This window comes from Hyla sarda, chromosome 5 (assembly GCF_029499605.1).
Source record: "Hyla sarda isolate aHylSar1 chromosome 5, aHylSar1.hap1, whole genome shotgun sequence".
NCBI classification, from domain to species: domain Eukaryota; kingdom Metazoa; phylum Chordata; class Amphibia; order Anura; family Hylidae; genus Hyla; species Hyla sarda.
The window spans coordinates 142,879,778-142,902,529 of record NC_079193.1 but is presented as its reverse complement, the minus strand read 5'-3'; the positions used below and the strand labels follow the sequence as shown (position 1 = coordinate 142,902,529).

At 40.2% G+C, this 22,752-nt stretch overlaps 1 protein-coding gene across 4 annotated transcripts in view; it reads right to left on the bottom strand.

Annotated features, from left to right (window-relative positions):
- The window catches only part of BBS9 (Bardet-Biedl syndrome 9), a 390,136-nt gene that overhangs the window by 44,185 nt on the left and 323,199 nt on the right, over window positions 1–22,752 (bottom strand). For all 4 annotated transcript variants that reach the window (XM_056520430.1, XM_056520428.1, XM_056520429.1 and 1 more), the window contains one exon: window positions 10,056–10,238. In XM_056520430.1, coding sequence (XP_056376405.1) covers window positions 10,056–10,238 — 183 coding nt within the window. The remainder of the gene's footprint in view (window positions 1–10,055; window positions 10,239–22,752) is intronic.

Genomic DNA, 22,752 nt, shown 5'->3' with positions numbered 1-22,752 from the left:
AGATACATGAGCTTTATTTTACACATGTCCAATACAGATAAGACATAGGAGTAATATTATCATGGATGAAGCCCACACAGTCCAAGTAGCCAATATCAACTGCTGTATATGCAATACTTCATCTGGAGAAACTTAAAGGGGTACTCCAACATTTTACAGGGGTACTTAACAATGTATCCCCTTTTCACAGGCTAGGAGATAAGTGTCTGATCTCTGGGACCCCCTGCAATCTCCAGAAAAGGGCATTTCTGGCAATTCCATAAAGAATGCATGGAGCGTGTGCCGACCCCAATCTCCATGCAAATGAGGGATTTGGAGGCCCAGATCTGGAGATTGCAAGGGGTCCCAGCAATCAGCTGTTACACACTGGATTGCCCCTTTAAAGGGAACCTGCCTGATGGTTTCACACAGTGTAACTAATCACAGAGCAGGGTAGAGGTTAAAAGTCTCTCTACAGACATACCATATGAACTTCTGCTTATAAATCTTTTTTTATTTTGTCATATTTCCAAATGAACAACAAATACCCACAGGATGAGGCCAATGTCCACAATTTCCACCTTATCAATGCTTGACACGTCCTCCTGCATTTAATTCACACCCTCTTACACTATGAGGAACTATCTGATGTATTTCCTATTAAGTTTAACGGTCATTTCAGAAAACTTTTGACACCTCACAGAGACATGTCAAAAATTTTCATCTGTGGGGTCTCGGTACTAAGACCCCACTGATCGCTAAAACAAGCTTTGAGAAGCGTTCAGCTGATCTAATTACACTTTAAAGGGGTACTCCGGTGGTCAACGTGTTTTTCCGTTTTTGACTTACCCTATTTGTTTTCATTTCTATTCTTGTTGTTTAGCCTACTCTATTTCCGTTCTTTGTTGTCTTTTTATCCCCCACTTTGTTTTCCTATCTTTGCTTCTATTTCCTGCTTCTTGCTGTGCTGAAAACTACAAATCCCAGCATGCCACGTGCCTTGCTGATTTGGGGCGGCTCCTTTTTTTTTTGTTTGTTTGTTCTGCCCTTTACCCATCCTACTATTTTCCCAGGTCACCCCCCTTATACACAGCACACTAATATAATCAGCCCTGGTTGGGATACACTGTCATACACACACAAAAGGGACTACAACTCCGAGCATGTGTCATTCAGGAGTCTTCAGTCTGTGGTATAACACCAGCATGCTTCCTCTGTAGTCTCCTGGGGGTTGTAGTTCACCACACCTCTGTAGGGCATACACCAGTGTTTCCCAAGCAGATTGCCTCCAGGTGTTGCAAAACTACAACTCCCAGCATGCCTTTACAGCCTTTGGGCATGCTAGGAGTTGTAGTTTTGCAACAGCTGGAGGCACACTGGTTGGGAAACACTGGTGTAACATGATGTGTATGGTGAATAGGCTAGAACAGTGTTTCCCAACCAGTGTACCTCCAGCTGTTGCAAATCTACAACTCCCAGCATGCCCAAAGTCTGTCCAGGCATGCTGGGAGTTGTAGTTTTGCAACAGCTGGAGGCACACTGGTTTGTAAACACTAGCATACACACACACACACACACACACACAACAGAGACTACAACTCCCAGCATGTGTCATTCAGGAGTCCCCCCCCTCCCCCTTCACATATAGGGGGAGATTTATCAAAACCTGTGCAGAGGAAAACTTGCCCAGTTGCCCATAGCAACCAATTAACTTGCTGCTTTCATTTTTATGAAGGCCTGTGAAAAATGAAAGAAGCAAGCTGATTGGTTGCTATGGGCAACTGGGCAAGTTTTCCTCTGCACAGGTTTTGATAAATCTCCCTCATAGAGATCGTTCCCAGTATGAGATTTATTTCCCTGCAGTCCATACATCCCCAGCCCGTGCACCTTCCCATCCTCCCCTTCAGATAACACTTACGTTCTCTGTGAGGTCCTTCTCCTGTGCAGACCTGTGTCCTTAGAATACAGAGCAGGGGGGAGGGGAGGTGAGGAGCTGTGTACTCAGCTGGATGAGATGAGGGGGCGTGGCTTATTCCTCTCAGACACAATATCTCTATTATATTGTGCCAATATACTTCACAGTGTTGAACAAAATATCTTTACAGTAATTTGTTTTTCTACCTAGAGGTGTTATTCTGAGCATACACATTTTTTCACATTAGACTTGTGGTACTTTTAAAATAAAGAAGAAATCATACTCCCCTGCCCTGATCCCCAGCAGTTGGCATTTCAATGGAACGGGTCTGCTCTGCCCACTGCTGCTTAGCACGTGCTCTGACATGTTGTTCCTGCATGAAATTCCCATCACACCAGTCAGTGACTGAGGCGGGTCACTGCTTCACTTCAGATGAAGCAGGGAGCAGTATTAGGCAATCAGTGATGTTGAAACAGCAGCTGCGAGGGATCAGGGCAGGTAAGGTGTCTTTTTAGTTTATAAGCGTTATGTAAAAAATAATTGTACGCTTGGAACTGCTAACAGTACGATAAGAAACAGGGAAAAAAGTGTAAAAATATTTTGGGTAATGTTCATGCAACCTGTATGACTGAAAAAAAACGTATTCTTGTGGTTTGGGAAGTGGGCCCGGCATGTTAAAGAGGTTGCCCCTGTCATTTAACAGTCATAATGTTAGATTAACACCTCAAACGTCTTAATATTTTATACTTCATTGTTATCAGTGATATATTTTGTAATAAATCATTTTTTATACGTTTTGTTTAGGTGTCTATTCTGTAACTGGCGCCATCCACTTGGACATCTAACTAGTCAATCTTGGCTAAGGGGCTCGTAACCTCATTTCAGTTGTTCTTAATAGCTCTATATAGCAGTAAGTATAGTACTTCTCTTTAATGTGACATCCTGGAGATGTTTTTGCACAAGGCTTGGCCAAATATTTATAGCACAAGCACAAAGAAAGTCATTTAAGTCTCCATTAATCATTTGTAATTACAATCTGTGATAAAAAGAGTTATTGTCACAGCCTGGCGAGGAATTTTAGGAAGTAGAAATTTAATAAACATAACAATACAACACTTCCAGTGTGGTGGGGTTTTGTTTTTATTTTACAACTACCTAAGATACTATCCAACAAAATGACTGGCTGCATACCCTGCTGAGTGCATTCAAGGATAGGGAAAGATTACTATGGTTACCTAAGGGGAAATTCTGGTTGAATATGATTTTGGTAGTTCTTAGGCCTTACTAGTGAGTATACTTGGTTCACTTAAAAGTGTCCACTTTTATTTTGCAGGACTTAAAAAGTGTAGTCTGTCATATTGTGAGTCCCACAAAAAAGGATACATTCAGAAAATAGAATTAACACAATCACTAGCAAACTACATTTAAGTAATTTAAAGTGTGCTTGCCATTAGCAAAAACTTTTATATAATGTAGAAAATAGCATTATATGTATATTTGTAATATACATTGGTTAAAAATGTATATATTTTGTCATTGCAAAATATACACACAAGCAGGACTTTGTGCACTGAGGACAAGCAGGGCTCTGTACACTGAGGACAAGCAGGGCTCTGTACACTGAGGACAAGCAGGGCTCTGTACACTGAGGACAAGCGGGGCTCTGTACACTGAGGACAACTAGGGCTCTGTACACTGAGGACAACTAGGGCTCTGTACACTGAGGACAAGCAGGGCTCTGTACACTGAGGACAAGCGGGGCTCTGTACACTGAGGACAAGCGGGGCTCTGTACACTGAGGACAAGCAGGGTTCTGTACACTGTGGACAAGCAGGGTTCTGTACACTGTGGACAAGCAGGGCTCTGTACACTAAGGACAAGCAGGGCTCTGTGACACACTCCTGGCTTACACCTCAGGATGATTGACATGCCAGAAGTCTGCACAGAGCCCTGCTTGTCCTGCCCTCACTTCCTGTATTTGGTCTCCTCACAGAGACACACAGGCAATGTTTATTTCAAATGTACATATAATGGTGTATAATCTACATTATATAAAAAGTTTTTGTTAACAACAGGTACACTTTAAGTGAACTGAAAAGCTGCAATATACATCAGCATACCTTTTGACAGGTACAGTGACAAAAACTAAATGTAAATGGGTACTTATATGTCAGAAGGTTTATAGAAGAAATACGCAGCACAACTTTATAAAGGGCCTAAATCCTTTTGCTACTTCTTGGAGATTTTGGTTGCTAAACAGCTTTGACACAACATTTTCATCCCTTATAGGAAATTAATCAAAATACAAACAACCCTTTGGGGAAATCTCCTCTGGGACAAGAAGCCCTATTTCTAATGACTCAATAAAAAATACCTTTTATTTCACTATTTTGAAACCAATGATATCACGATATCATGATAACACACATAAAGGGTTAAAAATATCAGTGATCACTCTTGTATTTCTTAAAACAGCCAATATAGTATTTAAGAATTACAAGGGTGATCACTGATATTTTTAACCCTTTATGTGTGTTCTGTTATCATTGTTTTTAAAATGGTGTAATAAAAGTTATATTTTATTGAGTTCCTAGAAACAGGGCTTCTTTTCCCAGAGGGGGGATTCCCCCAAAGGGTTATTTGAATTTGAAGACTGACTGAATGAAAAGCCCCATTATGCAGAATGCTGCAGCAGTGACCAAGATCTCTGTGTGGCACTTAACAATTTCGAAGCACATAAAATGAATTTTGAGGCGAGTTCTTGTGACTACACAAAAATACTGTGTGAGCAAAATTGTGCAGCCTAGGAAGTTTATGCTAAAGGAAAATAAGAATAGGGCATTCTGAACTTTGCACTAGGATTCAGAAAGTATGTAAAAAAAACTATTGTAATAGGGGTCCTACATTTTAAGTGTCATAGAAAGCCCTTTTTGACATGTCACTGAGACATGTCAATAGTTTTGATTGGTTAGGTTGGAGTTTTCAGGCCCAAAGATAATGAGAATGAATTAGGAAAAAGTTGGGATGGAAGCGAACAGAACATGTCAACAGTTAACCAGCCGTTTAAATGCAGCAATCGCTACTGATCGCAGCATTTAAGAGGATAAATGACCGACACCAACATGATTGCTGATGTTAGGCATTGATAGCGAGTAATGGCTGCTGATAGCAGCCAGCACCCACTGTCTATGAAAAGAATAGCTCATGATCTCCCTTCATAGTCCCAGAGAATAAAAAACTTGGCACTCATGTTGCTGGGTGATAACTTAGAAATGTATTTTGCAATCCACAATGTAAAATACTGACGTTTTGGTCCTTCAGGGACCTTCCTCAGAGTACGGATTGCTTCGGAGGTGCATAGCCAGGGAAAATGATCTTTGACAGTAGCGAACAGCGTAGCTGGAGGAAGCTCCAGCGACGCTGTTCGCTACTATCGCCCAGCACCTTGAGTGCCAAATTTTCTATTCTTACGGTCTATGAAGGAGTAGGATCCTACTTGAGCACCACACAGCGTGAGAGTGCCGTATTTTGCTTTTCTTCATAGTCCCTGAGCGCACATCTGCCATTCAGGTATAGTGAACGTCATCAAGGAGTTAAACATGCATTGAATTATATGTATAAAAACACCAACTTCAATTAAGGCAAAGTGAGAAAACAGACCACAACATTCACTGGACTGAACGAATATCTAAAAGAAGCGAGACATCAAATGGGACTTGTCTATGAATATTAAAGCCCACATTTATCAGTTGTGATCAGGGCCGCCATCAGGGGGGTACAACTGATACCCCTGTAAGGGACCCGGAATCCCAGGGGCCAGGCTTGTTCTGGCAATTTGTTTATTATTATTTTTTCTTCAATGTCAGTGTGACTTTCACTCGCTGACCGCTGGGGCCAACACATTATACTCTGTAGAGTCAGTCACTAACAGTCACACACTGCAGAAGTGCTGCTGCAGCACAGCGCATACCTCTGGGGCCAGTGTTCACTGCATCTTTAAAACATCAATGGCTCCCAGGAGGTACGTGGCTGCACTCTGTAGGCTGCCACTGGCTCTGACCCCATGTGACCTCTGTAGCACCGTGGCGGAGTAAGAAGATAGGAGCTGAGCGTGCAGGGACTCGGCGCAGTGGTCTGCCGGCTGCAGGAGAGGGGAGCAGCACAACAACAGAAAAGCCTGCCCTGAGGAGGAGAGCGGACGGGACAGAGGTTAAGTGCAAAAAAATAAATAAATATGACTGGGGCAGGACTATAATATGCTGGGGCCTGTAGTCCGGGGGGCAAGAGCTAAGGCCTACAGCTATATGGGGGCAACAATTAGCAGCAGAGAGGGGCCTACAACAACCATATGGTGGCAAGTTGCCCCCATTTAGTTATTTGTCAAAAGTTACACCCATATAGTTGTAGGCACCTCTGTGAGAGGCCTATAACAACTTTATGGGGGCAACTTAAACAGATGGGCCTACCCAAACTATATGGGGTCCCCATTGGATAGGCCCCTCTTTTAATAGTTACCCCCATATAGTTTGGGTAGGCCCCTGTGTTAATAGTTGCCTCCATAATGGGGACAACTATTAACAGAGGGACTTACCCAAACAATGTGAAACAACACGACCAACTTAAATACAGCTTATATTACATAACCCCTTAAGGATGCCGGGTTTCTGCAGTTTGAAGCACACTGAGGAGCTGAGCGTGCTTCATAACTGGTGGGTCTCGGCTGCTATTAACAGCTAGGACCCATGGCTAGTGCCGGACATTGCTGACTGGGCAAATGTCAGGCATTAACCCTTTAGATGCCGCAATCAAAGGTGATCACAGCGTGTGCATGCAGTAAATTATTGAGCATCAATAACACTGATCAATGCTGTGCTATAGCAGGCTCCTTTGGCACAGCACTGTTCAGTATATGCAGTCATATCATACTAAAAAATTGTGAAAAAATGTGTTTAAAAAAAAAAAAAGGTATTAAATGTGATTAGCTCCTTTCCCCTTTTTCTAATAAAATTATATAAATAAAAATAAACATTAGTTGATATCACTGTGTGCATAAGTGTCCTAAGTCCAGAATTGCTTATTTTTGCCCACTTCATATACCACAAAAATTTTATAAAAAGTGATGAAAAAGTCCCATCAAAATAAAAATGGTACCGATTAAAAATGACAGATCACGGAGCAAAAAAATTAGCCCTCAAACATCCCAGTGTAAGGAAATAAAAAAGTTGTAGGGGTCAGAAGAGGACAATTTTAAGCATACTCATTTTCATACTAAAAATCGTGGGGGAGATTTATCAAAACCTGAGCAGAGGAAACGTTGACCAGTTGCCCATAGCAACCAGTTGTTTTTTTAAGGCATTTTTAAAAATGAAAGAAGCGATCTGATTGGTTGCTATGGGCAACTGCACCACTCTTCCTCTACACAGGCTTTGATAAATCTCCCTCATATTTTTTAAAGTAGTATAATAAAATAAAGCCTATATAAGTTGGGTATCATTTTAATCATATGGGACTACAGAATAAAGGTAATGTGTCATTTCTACCAAAAAGTGTACTACATAGAATTGGAATGGGCATATGTGTTGTTTGATTTTTGGACAACCTTTCTTTGCTGTTGGGCAAATACCTGTTGATGTTGGCAACTAAAACTATATGGGGACTACTACTGACAGAGAGGCCTACTAAAACTTTTTGGGTGCAGAAATGGGCCTACGACCATATGGGCAACACAAAGCAGGCACTCACTGTATGGGGCAATATGTATGGGGAGATTGTAAAGAGGGGGGCATTATTGTGCTGAAGAAAGGAGCACAATAAAAATAATTCATTATTGAAATCACTGATGAGGGTCTGACTCACTTTTTACTGTCTCTGTAGTTCTAAAAAGAAAAAATGTATTTGGGGATGGGTCCTGAAGAGGGGGCATCTAGGGGGTGGAGTTGGGATGGACCCTAGGAGACGAGGTGGGCCCCAGGGGAGGTGAGGCCCAGATCTTGAGCTGTGTAAGGGGCCCCAAAATTTCTGATGGCAGCCCTGGTTGTGATTGTAAATGTTGTCTGGTTGGGACAGAAGGTTGCCGCATGAACTGACAGATATAGATTACATTGTATACAGAGGAAAACACTCTCCGCTGTACAACCTTTCCAACACTTGCACATAGAGCAGTGGATCTGTGAGAACCTAAGCATGGAGGTTTATAAAGTGGATTCTTCTAATGTGTTTAGGATTACAACCGCAACTCAATCCAACCGCTTTCCTGATTACCATCACTTCATTACTTTGCCTGCCAGTATATTTACTTTGCGTCTCAACGTATTTAGTTTTAGCAAATGTTATTTGGAAGCGTAATTTCTAATGAGCTTGGACAGTCAGGTTCTCCATCTGCAGGTTGTTTAAGCCTGAAGGGTGAACTCTAGCTACCCTCCCACTGAGCTTTCCTGATCACCTAGCTTATGACTGTGTCACAGACAAGATATTTTGGAGGAATGTGGATGTTTATACAAACTCTCTGTTGCAACTTACAGCTGTCTAGGTTTTTGTTTGAAATACTGTACAATAGATATTGGATAGCAGCATAAGCAATGGCTTTTCTGTCTGATTTCTCTGCCGCTATTATTCTTCCGTTATGCTTTATTATCACTCCTGTTACTAAGTTCAACAAGATCGTTTCTTGTGTCTGTAAAAAAAAAGAGAATTCTGCATGCAATACGTAATATAGCACGTTATATATAAATTACATATCTATGCAGTACGGATCCATGATACATCATGCTATGGGCCCATACTGAACCTTCCTATAACTTCGGAAGAAGAATGCAACAAGACACAGTGGGCCTATGAGTGTGTAATATGGAGAGGTAGTTACTTCGTGTGCCACCGTCCATGGTCTGTGCACTGTTTGATTAGGCTGCTTTCACACTATAAAATGTATCCGTTTCAAACATCCATTCGATGTTCCGTTATGAAAACCCTGAAAATCGGCCATTATACGGCCGTTACAAAATCCCATACGGCCGTTAGAAAATCCTATTATAGTCTATGGGATTATTACATCATCCGTTTTAACCCTTTATAGTCCGTTATTAATAACGGACGTTATTTTGTGACGGGTGAATCAACGGAAGAAATAGTGCATGCACTATTTCTCCCGTTACTATCTTCCGTCATAAACAAATGTCCGTTATTAATAACGGACTATAACGGGTTAAAACGGATAATGTAAAAATCCCACAGACTATAATGGGATTTTCTAATGGCCGTATGGAATTTTGTAACGGCCGTATAATGGCCGATTTTCAGGGTTTTCATAACGGAACATCGAATGGATGTTTGAAACGGATACATTTTATAGTGTGAAAGCAGCCTAAGCAAACAGTGCACAGACCATGGACGGTGGCACACGAAGTAACTACCTCTCCATATTACACACTCATAGGCCCACTGTGTCTTGTTGCATTCTTCTTCCGAAATTATAGGAAGGTTCAGTATGGGCCCATAGCATGATGTATCATGGATCCGTACTGCATAGATATGTAATTTATATATAACGCGCTATATTACATATTGCATGCAGATTTCTCTTTTTACAGCCACAAGAAACGATCTTCAGGGTTTTCATAACAGAACATCAAACGGATATTTAAAACAGATGAATTATATAGTGTGAAAGCAGCCTTAGATATGTGCCCAGCAGTTTGAAGAAACTACTATACTCTATGCAGCATGAAAAGGAAACCTTAAAAAAAAAAAAAAAAGCTAAATACTTAGAAGTCGAATAAGGTGTAAAAATAACCGATTACCTCCAAAAATGTCATTATCTGAGCATATGGTGGCAATAGGTTACGATATATACAAACTTGGTTTAGGAAACATAAAAACAGTTAATGTGTGCCTGTCACATGTACAGACCTGGAAAATGGTCCGGTAGTAGTCCGCACAGCCACACACTCATCTCCCTGCACTTTACCACATGATCTAGACATACTTCAAAGACTTACATTGCAAGTGTGTCTCAATCACATCACACACAATCGGGAGAGAACGCGCTGAGCGCAAACGTCTCCAGGCTCATTCTCCTGATCGGTGAAGGTCTGAACACTGGTTAGGACAAGTGTACATTATAAAAAAAAAAACATACTTTAGTAGTACTGTATAATGAACTTACCAATTCTTGACCATCCTGTTGTAATGTTAAAAAGGTGGATTCCAAAATGCTGATTTGATCTTTGCTGAGTTTCTGCCATAGTCCAATCAGTAAAATTATCAGCTGTGTTGCAGTCTTCAGCTTTACAAATGCCCGGAAGAGGCCGGTCTGCAGTTCTTCAGTTGCATCCGCTATACCTATAACCTAAAAAAGAAGAAAGATGGGTTAAATGATCATGTTTGAGCAAGGAAAAAACCACAAATACTCAGGAACTCATCATTACAGAAATACAAAACTAAACTATGAAAGAATATAATGAGCCTATATTGTCTCTCTTTACTTCTTTTATGTACATGGAGGCGAATATGTAAGTTTATATGGAATCTGTGAGAAAACAAAATCAGGGTTCACTTCTAGATCAGAATACAATGCTGCAAGTAGGCATGACAGGGCAACAGATATGCAAAGCTAGCCATCATGTCGTGTTTGTATGTGTTCTTCAAATGTGTAACGTGAAATGTATGTTCTCCCTGTATTTGCTTCTACAATGCTTTTATATTGTATCATTCTTTCAAGAAAATGTGCTAATCCAAGAGCCTGCCGCTTTCACTTCCTAAGAATAAAATAAAAGCCAGCACCAACTGCAAAAGCTGCACTCGTTTCATAAAGGGATACCAATATATCCCAATTCCACATTTTGTAACAAGTAAATGTGTATTTCATGGAATTTTAAGTAGTCATTATACTGTTTAGCATAATGACTATATTAGAAAGAACAAAACTAACTATAGTTGTTTTAATAGTTGTAGGTCTTAGACGTTGGACCCATACCTATCAGGATACAACATTTAAAGGGGTTATCAAAGAAAAAACTTTTTTTTTATATATGTCAACTGGCTCCTAAGAGTTAAACAGATTTGTAAATTACTTCTATTAAAACAAATCTTAATCCTTTCAGTACTTATGAGCCTCTGAAGTTGAAATGTTCTTTTCCGTTTAAGTGCTCTCTGATGGCACCTGTCACGAGAACTGTCCAGAGTAGAAGCAAATCCCCATGGCAAACATCTTCTACTCTGTGCAGTTCCCGAGACAGAAAGAGATGTCAGCAGAGAGCACTACTGCCAGACAGAAAAGAACACCTCAACTTCAGCAGCTGATAATTATTGGAAGGATTAAGATTTTTAATAGAAGTAATTTACAAATCTGTTTAACTTTCTGGAGCCAGTTGATATATAAAAAAAATGGTGCATGTCACCATCAATAAAATGTAATATATTATAGATTAGCCTATAAGATCACTACTTTTCTAATATACTTCTTAATACAATTTTTTAACTTTATGTGTTAAATTAACCACTAAAGGTTTGGCCATCAGGGATCCTCCTTCTGGTCTTGCTGGCTGTCCTGCTTGTAGATATTCTCCTTCAGCAGCAAGGCAGAGACAAAAGTCAGGAAATGCATGTAGGACCTATGGTCAGCACAGTGTATAGGGTTTATGGAGCTTCCCTTTGAGCTGAGCTAGATTTGCTAACCAGGAGCCCTTCAGCTGTTGCAAAAGGCTGTCCAGGCATGCTGGGAGTTGTAGTTTTGGAACAGCTGGATGCACCCCGGTTGGGAAACACTGCTGTAGTCATGGTGCCTTCAGTGCATAGAGCTAAACATTGTGCTAGATATTTCTGCTGGGCAGAGCTGACACACTGAGTTCAGAGCACAGAGCTGAAGGGTGTGTGTGTGTGTGTGTGTGTGTGTGTGTGGTATCAGCCAATCACAGCTCACCTCACACTAAACTGCTTCTTGCTATATGTAACAGAGTGAGGAAGGAAGTTCTCCCCTGTATGGCTACAGATGATGCCATGTTTACTGGAGAATGCCCCACTGAGCAAAAAAATACAGCACAATATCAAGGCATAAAAAATAATACAATTAAAGGCAGGTGGCGGTTTCTCAGGATGGAGGGAAGTGAACTGGGAGGATAAAAAAAAGTTATCAAGATCAAAAGACACAAAAATACCCTGAATACGTTTTCTTTATTTCACAGAACTCATAAATGTAAAAAAAATATATCACTAGAAATTGTTCTTTAAACAGTTGATACTATGGGCCTCTAAATGTAGGTTCCAGAAGAAGCTTTACATTAGTGGAAGGAATACACAAAACCAATCATTCAGAAGTGCCTGTAATGCATCCTTTCTGCTCGTGTCTACTGAGAGATAGAAGGAAATAGGTTACAGGAATGAAGTAACATTTTGTAGGCAAGAGGCACAAAATACAACACTCAAGTGGCATACAACTGATTACATATCCTTCCACTTTACAATGTACTTTAGATGTGTGATATGATGAGCTGTATATACTGGAAGAATGTTTCCTATATTATAACTCTGGTATGCATTACAAAATATACAGTAATACTGTCATTAAAAGCCTGTATAAGTTATGTAGAAGTTTTACTGCAAGTGCTTTAAGACATCAGTCTGGAATGGATGTACTATACAACACTTCATCACCATGCATAAAAACCTCTCCATATAAATTACAATGGTACAGCAGCAATAACAATCTGACAAAACACCCAAATAGGTGTTGGGTAAATGTACTTATGGTGGTGCAACAATAGGGGGTGCAGAGGTGGAAATTATACCTGGTCCTATTTGTCTCCAACATCCCTAGACTCCTGTCAAAGGTCAGCTAGAACTATAGTCATGGCCGTAAATGTTGGCATCCCTGAAATATTTCAAGAAAATGAAGTATTTTTCACAGAAAAGGATTGCAGTAACACATGTTTTGCTATACACGTTTATTTCCTTTGTGTGTTTTGGAACTAAACCAAAAAAGGGAGGAAAAAAAGAAAATTGGACATAATGTTAAATCAAACTCCAAAAATGGTCTGGACAAAATTATTGGCACCCTTTCAAAACTGTGGAAAAAAAAGATTGTTTCAAGCATGTGATGCTCCTTTATACTCACTTGGGGGCAAGTAACAGATGTGGGCAATATTAAAATCACACCTGAAAGCAGATAAAAAGGAGAGAAGTTCACTTAGTCTTTGCATTGTGTGTCTGTGTGTGCCACACTAAGCATGTACCTCAGAAAAAGGAGAAGAGAAGAGAACTGTGAGGACTTGAGAACCAAAATTGTGGAAAAATATTAACAATCTCAAGGTTACAAGTCCATCTCCAGAGATCTAGATTTGCCTTTAGCTACAGTGCCATGGGTTGCAAACTTCTTGATAATGTTGCTCACTGTGGACAATCTCCTTGGGCATGGACGGAAGAGAAAAATTGATGAAAGGTGTCAATGCAGGATAATCCGGATGGTGGATAAGCAGCCCCAAACAAGTTCCAAAGATATTTGAGCTGTCCTGCTGACTCAGGGAGCATCAGTGTCAGCACAAACTATCCATCGACATTTAAATGAAATTAAAAGCTATGACAGGAGACCCAGGAGGAACCCACTGCTGAAAGAGACATAAAAAAAGCAAGACTACATTTTGCCAAAATGAACTTGAGTGAGGCAAAATCCTTCTGGAAAAACGTCTTGTGGATAGATGAGACCAAGATAGAGCTTTTTGGTAAAGTACATCATTCATACTACCATTTACCGAAGAAAAGAACACAGTAACATATGGTGGATGTTCAATTATGTTTTGGGGTTGTTTTGCTGCCTCTGGCACTAAGTGCCTTGAATGTGTGCAAGGCATCATGAAATCTGAGGATTACCAAAGGATTTTGGGTCACACTGTACAGCCCAGTGTCAGAAAGCTGAGTTTGCGTCCGAGATCTTGGGTCATCCAGCAGGACAAGAACCCCAAACATACGTCAAAAAGCACCCAGAAATAGATGGCAACAAAGTGCTGGAGAGTTCTGAAGTGGCCAGCAATGAGTCCAGATCTAAATCCCATTGAACACCTGTGGAGAGATCTTAAAATTGCTGTTGGGAAAAGGCGTCCTTCCAATAAGAGACCTGGAGCAGTTTGCAAAGGATGAGTGGTCCAAGATTCCGGCTTAGAGGTGTAAGAAGCTTATTGATGGTTATAGGAAGCCACTGATTTCAGTAATTTTTTCCAAAGGGTGTGCAACCAAATATTAAGTTAAAGGTGCCAATAATTTTGTCCAGATCATTTTTGGAGTTTGGTGTGACATTATGTCCAATTAGCTTTTTTCTTGTTTAGTTCCAATACACACAAAGGGAATAAACATGTGTATAGCAAAACATGTGTTACTGCAATCCTTTTCTGTGAGAAATACTTCTAGCAACATTTCAGGAGTGCCAACATTACGACATCTGAATCTCAAGAAATATTTTAAGCTTAGTCCAAGAACACCCTAAGGGTATGTTCACACTGAGGAATTGGAGAGGAATTTACTCGAGTAATTCCGCTCCCTTATTCCTCTCCAATTCATTAAGCAGTTCCAAACTCCCTTGATTTTAATTAAATCCCGCTCCTCAGTTCACACTTAGGAATTTCGGCCAGTGGAATTCGGTTCTGCATGAAGAATGAACATGTTCTTTATTAATGCGGAATCCGCGTCTAAATTCCCATAGACCGCAATGTTAGGTTTTTTTTCCGCCGAACGCCATTTCGCTCAGAAATTACGTGGAAATTCCGCGCAACAAATTTTTTTTATAAAAAATAAATAAAAGCACAGTAAAACAGTTTTCTGCTATAATCTGAATGGAATTCTGCATAAATTCCGTGCAAATTCTGCGCAAAAATAAAAACAGAAATTCCACAGCAGAATTTTCAAGTGAGAATTTCTCTCCAATTCCTCAGTGTGAACATACCCTAAAACAAATTTATATTAGCGCCATGCCTATGATTGGACCATGGGACAACAAGTCTTTATACAAATATATCCACTAGTGCAACACTGGGCAACTGATTTCTTCAGCCTGCTTCACCTTCGGAGTTTGTTGCAGCGGGAAGTCTATTGGCTCAGTGAACTAGATGCTATAGTGCTGAAAGGCCTTGATTAAATTTATACAACGTTCTTAATAGTATGTTTTTTATATAATCACAGAATAAACCGAATTGTTAGCTCATTTAAAACTTAACATTTAATCAATATGCAATAAAATAAATGTCCTCAAATAACCACCAAAAGTGTAGCAAACCAACACAAAATAGCTGTGTCACAAAAACCTAAACTATAAGCTTGGTGAAAATTAACATACAATGTCCATCAATTCAGTATATTATACACACATGGAGATAAGGTAAGTACGAACACGCCCCCCCCCCCCCCCCCCGTCCCCCTTTTAACTCAAAGGATAAATCAGCAATTTCAGGGGTTCATCAGGGGACAATCAAAAGAACAACAGGCTTATTTTATATGGCAAACAGGATAAGAAACACAAAACTGCCAATGTAATGATAATTCGGTCCACAGAGGGACCACTCACTCAGACGCTCAAGGTGTAGGACGATGGTTATGGTGGGAACCACAATAACAGTCCTCCCTCCTCTCCAAGCGGCAGGGACCATTGCATAGCTTATACCTAGTTAAATATAGCAATCATTGGCGCCAAACCTGTTGCTGTACCACTAAGGGGGTGCGGTCTTAGCATACCTGTAGCGGTGACCGCACGCTAATACAGTGCGATCAGCGTGGTGCAGCAGGGCGCACGCGCACATCCAGGACAGAAGAGCGGCGCATGGACCAGCACATGTGCTCATCAACCCCTCTGGCGCAGGTGCAAATGAAGCTGTCGGGTTAAAATTTACCCGTTCACTGTGGTTAGTTATTGTGCAGGCTCTTTAAAAACTCAACCGTGTAAATGGAATGCATATTAAAGGGGTACTCCACCCCAAACATATTATCCCCTATCCAAAGGGGATAAGATGATGTTAACAAAGGATAAGGGATAAGATGTCTGATCGTGGGGGTCCCGCCACTGGGGACCCCCACAATGTCTGCAGCGGCACCTCGCTGTCATCACTAGAGAGAAAACTGGCTGTGTGTGAGGACGGGGTGATGCAGGGGATGGAGCATAGTGATGTCAAGGCTCTGCCACCGTGACATCACGCTCTCCTCCCTTAATACAAGTCTATGGGAGGGGGTGTGACGATCTCCCTCCCATAGACTTGTCTTGAGTGGGCGAGACGTGACGTCACAGGTGGCGGAGCAGTGATGTCACGATGCACCGTCCCCTGCATTGCCCCATCATCACGGCGGGGTGCCACTGCAGAGATTGTGGGGGTCCCCAGTGGTGGAACCCCCATGATCAGACATCTTATCCCCTATCCTTTGGATAGGGAATAAGATGTCTTGGCGGAGTACCCCTTTAAGATGATGTTACCAGTACAGAAATTTTGATAATAGAATGAAAAAGCGCTATACCTGAGACAATATGGTGGTTAGTAATATGATACTGATAGTGTAATAATAATAAGTATAGCGGTTTGAATAAAATGTGTGTATAAGATGTGCAGAAATGTTTGTATAAGATGTGCAGAACTACATAAATGAAGAATAAGTAGTTAGGAAGAAATGTAAATAAGAGAATGTGTATCCATCTCATACCTTCCTACATCTCTTATTTAATTTCTTCCTAACTACTTATCCTTCATTTATGTAGTTATGCACATCTTATACACACATTTTATACACATCTTATACACATCAGTATCATATTACTAACCACCATATTTTCTTTAGTATTGCCCTTTTTCATCCTATTATCATAGTTTGCTGTATTGGTAACATCTTAATATGTATTCCATTTACACGGGTGAGTTCTTAATGTGCCTGCGTGACAACTAAGTCCAGGGAACGGGTACATTTTAACCCAAAGGCTTCATTTGCGTTAGTGTGCCTGCGCCAGAGGGGTTGACGAGCGCATTCGCGGGCAGTCCTGGTCTGTGCACCGCTCTTCTGTCCTGGCTGTACACGTGCACCCTGCTGCGCCACACTGACCGCGCTGTATTAGCGCGCGATCACCACTACAGGTATGCTAAGACTGCACCCCTTTAGGTGCGGTAACGCAACAGGTTTGGTGCTAATGATTTCTATATTTAACTAGGTAGGAGCTATGCGATGGTCCGTGGTGCTTGGAGAGGAGGTAGGACTGTTATTGTGGTTTCCCCTTAACCATCGTCATACACCCTGAGCGTCTGAGTGAGTGGTCCCTCTGTGGACCGAATTATCATTACATTGGCAACTTTGTGTTTCTTATCCTGTTTGCCATATCAAATAAGCCTGTTGTTCTTTTGATTGTCCCCTGATGAACCCCTTAAATTGCTGATTTATCCTTTAAGGGGGGGAACATTGAATGTTCATTTTTCACAGGCTAATTGTTTAGGTTTTTGTGACACAACAATTTTGTCTTGGTTTGCTACACTTTTGGTAGTTATTTGAGGACATTTATTTTATTGCATTTTGATGAAATGTTAAGTTTTAAATGAGCCAACAATTCGGTTAATTTTGTGATTTGAGTCCTACTTGCTCATTTTTGTATCTGGCTATCTACATTTTTCTGTGAGAATATGTTTTTTCATATAAAGTCTGTTATTTTTTCATGTGCTACAAAACATCTAACTTACTATATGCATACTTGAGGGTATAGAGGGTACAGTTTGCAGTTTGAGTGCATGACTAAAGGGTATGCTCCAAAACGTATGGTCAGACTTAAATGGGCACTGTCAGATACAAAAACATTTGATATGTTGTAAAGCATGCAAAACCAATTGGTTTTGCAATTGCTTTCATTAGAAAATTTTCAGTATTTCATACTGAAAAAGACACATACAAGTCCTGCTGTGTCCATGCATCATCACCTATGTCATGGACACACTTCCTTGATTGACAGCTGTGAGCGCAGGGCTCCCAGCTAGAGGAAAAATCCTCCCACTGTCAGCTTGTGTCCCGCTACTGTCAGTGAGGACAAGCTGGGAGTTGTAGTTTTGCTAATGCTAGGGGAGATGTGAGCAGACAGCATACTGAGGGAGGGGGCGGAGACCTGCACAGTGAGGCCACACCCCCTCCCTTTGAGAGGAATTCAGACTAGTGAGCTGTATTAAAAGTGTAATAAAAAAATAAATAAGGTTCTAGACACATAAAAATTAGATGTACATGGTCAGGATTAGGTACTGAGTAATATATATATATATATATATATATATATATATATATATATATATATATAAAAAATGTAGTTGGATCTGACGGGTATGCTTTAACAGTGGCAGTGTAGGAACTGACTCCAGGCTGTAACAAGTTGTAAAATGGGACTATGAGAAATGCTCACATCTTGCCAAAATACGGAATAAATGAAAAAAGAAGGAAGAACCGACCAAAGGACTACGAGTTCCTTTAGTTAATACTTTTATATATAATTGCTGTACGCTCTTTGTTATGAATTATACAAGGACTGTGGGATGGTAATATAAAGACAATCCTAACTGCATGGGGATGTGATCAAGCCACACAGACTACAATGCAATGGTCATCCTGTACAGCAACACATGAAGATCAGTTTGAGAATAGCCAAAATGACTATTGTGGTGCAGCTCTAAAAAACAGAAGTCTCAAAACAACGTCTGAAGATTATAGTTAGAAGTTGTTTTTGGCTATTCTCCAATGGATCTCCTACAGGTTCATAGCATCTCACCTGTAACTCTAGGCCTAGCAGCTACAGCAGAGACATACAAAACAAAATATACAGGGTATCAAAAATGGAAATAGCATAACTGTAAAGGCTCTGTTTTAGAAGAAAGCCATGATGGTAGTATGAACAGAGTCCTAAACAGATGAGAATATGATTGCATGACATCTGTAAGGCATTTCAGAACATAAAAATAATAACTGAAACAAAAAGGATTTGCCAGTCATATCCTGCTATCAGAGCCATTCATAAAGTACATCCAAGGATAGAAAGGTATTCAGTATGTTATATACTGGTCTAGCGTAGGCAAGGTCCTGACAATGTACTAAAATACGCTTAGTAAAACAGCAGAGGTTTAAATTCAGATGCCTCGAAGCCTTCCTTATATTTAGAGGAGATAATGAAGTACTACTTAAACGAAACAATGTACTAAAACAAATACAATGTAAATAACAAGACCCTTTTAATCTGATTCATTTATGGAATTACATTAAAATACGTTTTAAATATAAACAAACACCTTCAAATCAACTGATACTAGAAAGCTATGTACATTACCTCAATTTAGAAAATCCAAGCCTTTCTGTACTTATCAGCTGCTGTATGCCCTGAAGGAAGTCCTGTAGTTCTTTCCAGTCTGACCACAGTGCTCTCTGCTGCTACTTCTGTCCATGTCAGGAACTGTCCAGAGCAGGAGAGGTTTATTATGGGACAGTTCCTGACACAGACAGAAATTGAAGCAGGGAGCAATTTGTTGGATTGGAAATAACTACACAAGTACTGGAAGGATGGAATTTGTTTTAATTAGAATTTACACATCTGTATAACTTTTTCGACCACTTGATTTTAAAACAATTTCTCCAGAAAAAAATATGGAAATATTGAACTGTATTGGGAAATATAAAGGGGTCCCCCATTCAGGATACCAATCTATCAGCCAGAGTGGAGAACAGTCACAGAGAAGACCTCCCTGCATCGGGGCACTATTTGAATGCCATATTGATTCTACATAGTTCTTGTGTGGTGGCGCTGCAGAAGAAGAAAATTCCCCAACAGATTCAAACTACTTGTGAGGGGACCTTTCTAACAAAAAGGGGAAGTCCAAAGCAAATATACTTTGTAGAATTCTCTACCAAATCTCTGACAATACTTATGTGGCTAAAGAAAAGCCAAATCATGGAGGTGTTTGAGGATGAGCCGGTTGTCTTTTGGTAGTTTGCCAGTGGTTACACAAATAAACCAATACGTGTGGGTTTTACATTCCAAAGTATTCGTCAAGATAACATATCACTGTGCCACAATGGTCCTTGTAAAGTGAATTCCCAAGGGAGTCTCTAACTAAATGCTTTTGATCCCAGTAAGAATAGGTTCATCTGATCTATACCTGGCTGTGCCTGAATGCTCCGCTTTGTTAGGGAGAGAACTGTCTACAGCGTAATATGTCCATGTTTTGTAAGTCATAGAATGGCGCCAGGATGACAGTGCAGCAAGAAATGTCAGCGTAAACACTTTTTTCTTACAATGTTTTTCATTCTTCTTACACTGCGCAATCTTCCCAAATTAAATTCCGGAGACCAAAAGGTGCAGATCGCTTTCTGATAAAAAGCAAGGAAAGATTTAAAGAATTCTAAAACCCTGTGATGGATTTATCAAATATTGCAAAAGCATCGTTTGTTCAATTTGGTTTGGTCTAATATAACATCGAATGCGAAGTGTAAGAGAAATTGGAGGCACAAAGTATTTTGTAGCTGATAGGTGGCACTGCTGTTCTGTATAACAAAAATGTCTACCGTGAATGCCAAAAGTATTTTCCTATCATATACTACTACACTCAGTATACTGTATAGTACCAATTTCATTTACCCATGTTTAGAAACTATTTTAACACCCACCATACTAGCAATGAGATACACTGCTTTGCGCCACAAAACTGGAGTGTGTTTTATTACACTTTTAAAGGGAAATTCACAGCTTGTTCATCCACACTAAACCCAATACACAGGGTAAAATTATAGTGATAGTGAACTGGATTACAAAGCAGTATCACCAGGTCCCACCTCCATTGTGCAAAGCCGGCAATTATCAATTAAGCCTGATTCAATGGGTATTTCCAGTACCTGGCTGCGGATCCAGGTAAGCAATGCCTCGTTGTAATTGGGTTCACCAGCACTATAACCCAGTGTATTCAGTTTAGTGAGGGTGAACTGTCTGTCAGTTTGCCAGTAAAGTGTCTCTGTCATTTCCCAGTGACATTTCAAAAGTTTGGTCTGGTTGGGTTTGAGTGTTTACAAGTACGCCTTACTTACCTGCTTGTTTTGATCTCTGTCCAGTTGCACTAGATGGGCTCCATTATAAGTCTATAGAGCCCATCTGCAGCAATTAGACGGAGAGGACAGTAAAGCCAGGGAGTGAAGCGCACATTCATTGTCTAAGGTGCTGCAAAAAATAGCTGAGCGCTGAGCTATTTCCAGCAGCTTCATATACAATGAATGGAGCAGTGGCGCACATGCATGACTCCTTTGGATAGGTAATAAATGCTTTTAGCTGAAATACCCCTTTAACCCCTTAAGTCCAGGCCATTTTACACCTTAGGACCAGAGCGTTTTTTGAACATCTGACCACTGTCACTTTAAACATTAATAACTCTAGAATGCTTTTAGTTATCATTCTGATTCCGAGATAATTTTTTCGTGACATATTCTACTTTAACATAGTGGTAACATTTTGTGGCAACTTACATCCTTTCATGGTAAAAAAAAATAAAAATTTGATGAAAAAAATGAAAATTTTGCATTTTTCTAACTTTGAAGCTCTCTGCTTGTAAGGAAAATGGATATTCAAAATAAAAAAAATTTTGGATCACATATACAATATGTCTACTTTATGTTTGCATCATAAAATTGATGAGTTTTTACTTTTGGAAGACACCAGAGAGCTTCAAAATTTTCAAACTCACTATTTTTCAGTGACCAGTTCAGTTTTGAAGTGGATTTGAAGGGTCGTCATATTAGAAATACCCCATAAATTACCCCATTATAAAAACTACCCCCCCCCCCCCAAAGTATTCAAAATGACATTCAGTAAGTGTTTTAACCCTTTAGGTGTTTCACAGGAATAGCTGCAAAGTGAAGGAGAAAATTCTAAATCTTCATTTTTTACACTCGCATGTTCTTGTAGACCCAATTTTTGCAAGGGGTAAAAGGAGAAATTTTTACTGGTATTTGTAGCCCAATTTCTCTCGAGTAAGCACATACCTCATATGTCTATGTAAATTGTTCGGCGGGCGCAGTAGAGGGCTCAGAAGGGAAGGAGCGACAAGGGGATTTTGGAGAGAACATTTTTCTGAAATGGTTTTTGGGGGGCATCTCACCTTTAGGAAGCCCCTAGGGTGCCAAAACAGCAAAAAAAAAAAGAACCACATGGCATACCATTTTGGAAACTAGACCCCTCAGGGAACGTAACAAGGAATTAAGTGAGCCTTAATACCCCACAGGTGTTTCATGACTTTTGCAAATGTAAAAGAATTTTTTTTTTTTTACATAAAATGCTTGTTTTCCCAAAAAATCTACATTTTTAAAAAGGGTAATAGCATACAATACCCCCCAAAATTTGAAGCAAATTTTGCTCTGGGGGCATGCCGCATTTAGGAAGCCACTGTGGTGCCTGGACAGCAAAAAAAAACAAAAAAAAAAAACACATGGCATTATATTTTGGAAACTAGACCCCTTGGGGAACGTAACAAGGGGTAAAGTGAACCTTAATACCCCACAGGGGTTTCACGACTTTTGCATATGTTAAAAAAAAATTACCTAAAATGCTTAGTTTCCCAAAAATTTTACATTTTTACAAAGGGTTAAAGTAGAAAATACCCCCCAAAATTTGAAGCCCAATTTCTCCCGATTCAGAAAACACCCCATAGGGTGGTGAAAAGTGCTCTGCTGGCACACTACAGGTCTCAGAAGAGGAGTAGTCATATTTGGCTTTTTGGAAGCAAATTTTGCTCTGGGAGCATGCCGCATTTAGGAAGCCCCTATGGTGCCAGGACAGCAAAAAAAAAACACATGGCATTATATTTTGGAAACTAGAACCCTTGGTGAACGTAACAAGGGGTAAA